Genomic DNA, 2,824 nt, shown 5'->3' with positions numbered 1-2,824 from the left:
CCGAGATTCGAACCAGCGACCAGGTTCATACCGGGCCCGGACGCTACCGACTTGGCCACGACGGAACGATAGTGAGTGCAATTTTCGGCGGCATCTAGATCTTAGCTGTGACTGACGCCCGAAGACACTTGGCCAGCAGAGCAGGAAAAATGATCGCGAACGGGATTCGAACTACCGACCATCCCCACGATTTACGAACGATCACGCTTTACCACGCTCGGCTACCAGCTTGCTCCTCCGGGTGTATGGTCTGAGCTCGGTCCTGCCTTAAGAGGAAAAGGCGACAAAAAAAAAAAAAAAAAGAATTGCCCCGCCCGGGAGTTGATCTTAGGGCCGAAAATTTTGGTTCAAATGAAGGCCCTTTGGCTGTTCGGTTGTTCGTCTTCCGTCTCTCTAGTTTTTCTAGTGGACCCGAGTTCTGTATTGTTTTATGGTCCTAGAAATATGTCAACATAATTCTTAGTTTTTCAAATTAAGAAAGACCATGAATTGGAAATATATTTTCTTGGTTTTTATTTTGTACATAAGTGCCCTTAAATATCTCTTAAATCTAAAATCTGGGTTCATAGTATCAAAACATACAATACTGACATAGTGCTTTGGAAGTGGTCCATCAGTCTCTGAGATCACACGTTATTATTATCAAGTACCTGTGGAGGTTTTCGAAGTTACCTCAGTAGTCACCGTATTCTTTTTATGGATTCTGCGGGCCTTTTAATTTGCGTATCTGCCTTGTTTTGGCAAGAAACATGCGAAAACGCCGCACACTGTAAAAGAATGTTTGCATATTTGTCAAGCCTGTTGATAATATGTACAGTACTTTGCGTTCAAAATGGCCAAATCTTACCCAAGAGAACTCCTCCGAAAAAGTAGAATGCGGCATCACAATACGTGTCAAGAAGAGAACCAAAAATGAAATTTCCAACCATGGACCCCAAACGACCAGACATAAGGGACAGACTGACAGCCATCGCTCTAAACGAGAGGGAACAACTTTTTTAGTATCTCAAAATTCACGCACGTGTAATCGATAGTAATAGGGTATTCCGGTACAATACGATCGGAACCTAAAGAAGAAAAGCATGACTACCCGATCTGTTTCCTCCTGCACGCTGATTGGCCAAAAATGGCGTGGCTGTGGCGGTCAGCCAATGAGCGCGCAGAGGGAAACAGACAGAGCAGTCATGCTTTTCTTCTTTAGGTTCCGGTTGGCTTGCAGCAGAATACCCTATTATATTCATATACATACCTCACATTTGTTGGGAAAAGGTCTACAACGATGCTGGAGATGTGAGCAATACACATGCCAGTCAGGGCTATGACGACGCAGGCCAGGGTCAAAATCGCCTCGTACGACCCAACAAAATTCATGGCGACGGCTGACACCCCAGTCACCCACATGCAGACAACTGAAAGACGATTGTGATTTAGTCCGTTGTTCGGCGCTCTCTCGTATCGACGAGTGAAGCGAATATGGCCGGGCACTCACTTAGCAGGTTCCGCTTTCCGACCTTGTTGACAACCAGGCTGCCGAAAAGGGGCGCTATGGCGTCAGCCCCGCCAATGATGAGGGCGTTGATGTAGACCTGCGTCAGGATGGTGCCGCCAGTGCACGTGCTGGGGCTGGGCGTGCCATCGGCGCCGATGGAGGCCAGCACCTCTGCGCCCAGCGTGGCCTCGGTTGTGGTGTTGCTGGCGGCCTGCAGCACCCCCGACACGGCCTCGCATATGGTCGCAGCGCCGGGGTGCATCTCGCCGTACTGCGCCTGGTAGTTGAACAGCACCGGCAGCCACATCAGCAGACCGCTCGCGCTGCAATGAAGACACGTTAGGTACTGTGGCCAGAGGAGTGGCGAGTGCTAGTACCGTACATGACTGAGGACGGGGAGGGCTCACCTGGCGATGTTACCGAACTGGATGAAGCACACGAGGAAGGTGTGCAGGATGAAGGTCTTACTGAAGAGGGGCGCAGTTTGGGCCGCGACAATCTTCATGAGCGACAAGAAGGACCTGTCCGTCGTGCTGGCCATGATGGAGCTCGTGTCCTCCGTCAGCTGGCGTACCTGCGGAGCATTGGAACGTGTAGAAGACACGGCACGGGGGCGCCCGCGCACAGACGGCGTGGCGAGTGGCATGGCGACCTACCGGGAAGTCGTGCTTGCCGGTGTTGAGGGTGTACACGCGCGACAGCACCTGGAGCGCCTCGTCGCGGCGCCCCACGGCCAGCAGGAATTTGGGCGACTCGGGGAACCACAGGAGGCACAGGCCCGACAGCAGGGCGGGGAGGGCGCCCACCAGGATGAAGAAGCGCCACGGCTTGTAGTAGAGGCCGTCGCCGTACAGCGGCAGCGACCACTCCATCGGGAGCACGGCCCACGCGAGCGCTGGCAGGAGGATCGCCGACCAGGCCGTGAGGAAGCCCACGAGGATGATGGCGCGGTTCCTGTTCTTGGGCGAGTTGAACTCCCCGAGGTAGGCGTAGGCCAGGGCGGCGGGGGCGCTCACGCTGCCGGACACGAGACACGCCGAGGGTTAGGGTGCCGTTGAGCACAAGAGGAAGAGGGTGGAAGGTGCGCCGAGCACTATACTGTACCGCGCGCATGCGTGCGGCCGGGCTGCCTACGCCCACGGCGCCGACGCCCAGCGCAGCACAGCGCAGCGCAGCACGCCCGCACACGCGGTACTGCATCTGAGAAGGAGGAGGACGGACTGAACCCGGCCACTCGGCGCCTTCATGCGGCCGTCGTCGGCCCTTCCTCGACTAGGGGTTTTAAGGTCCGAAAATTTTCCGGGAAAATCAACAACTTTTCAAGAAAGAAAAACA

The 2,824-nt window shown here is 54.5% G+C and overlaps 1 protein-coding gene across 1 annotated transcript in view; it reads right to left on the bottom strand.

Annotated features, from left to right (window-relative positions):
* Positions 1-489: 489 nt before the first annotated feature.
* Positions 490-2,824, bottom strand: part of LOC113205911 (synaptic vesicle glycoprotein 2B) — a gene marked incomplete in the record, with an annotated part of 7,821 nt that continues 5,486 nt past the window's right edge. The window contains 6 exon segments of the mRNA XM_052264633.1: positions 490-767; positions 848-975; positions 1,250-1,409; positions 1,490-1,812; positions 1,897-2,063; positions 2,146-2,506. Coding sequence (XP_052120593.1) covers positions 715-767; positions 848-975; positions 1,250-1,409; positions 1,490-1,812; positions 1,897-2,063; positions 2,146-2,506 — 1,192 coding nt within the window.

This window comes from Frankliniella occidentalis, unplaced genomic scaffold, assembly GCF_000697945.3.
Source record: "Frankliniella occidentalis isolate FOCC.00 unplaced genomic scaffold, Focc_3.1 Scaffold20, whole genome shotgun sequence".
Classification (NCBI taxonomy): Eukaryota; Metazoa; Arthropoda; class Insecta; order Thysanoptera; family Thripidae; genus Frankliniella; species Frankliniella occidentalis.
This window is presented reverse-complemented; position numbering and strand designations above follow the sequence as displayed.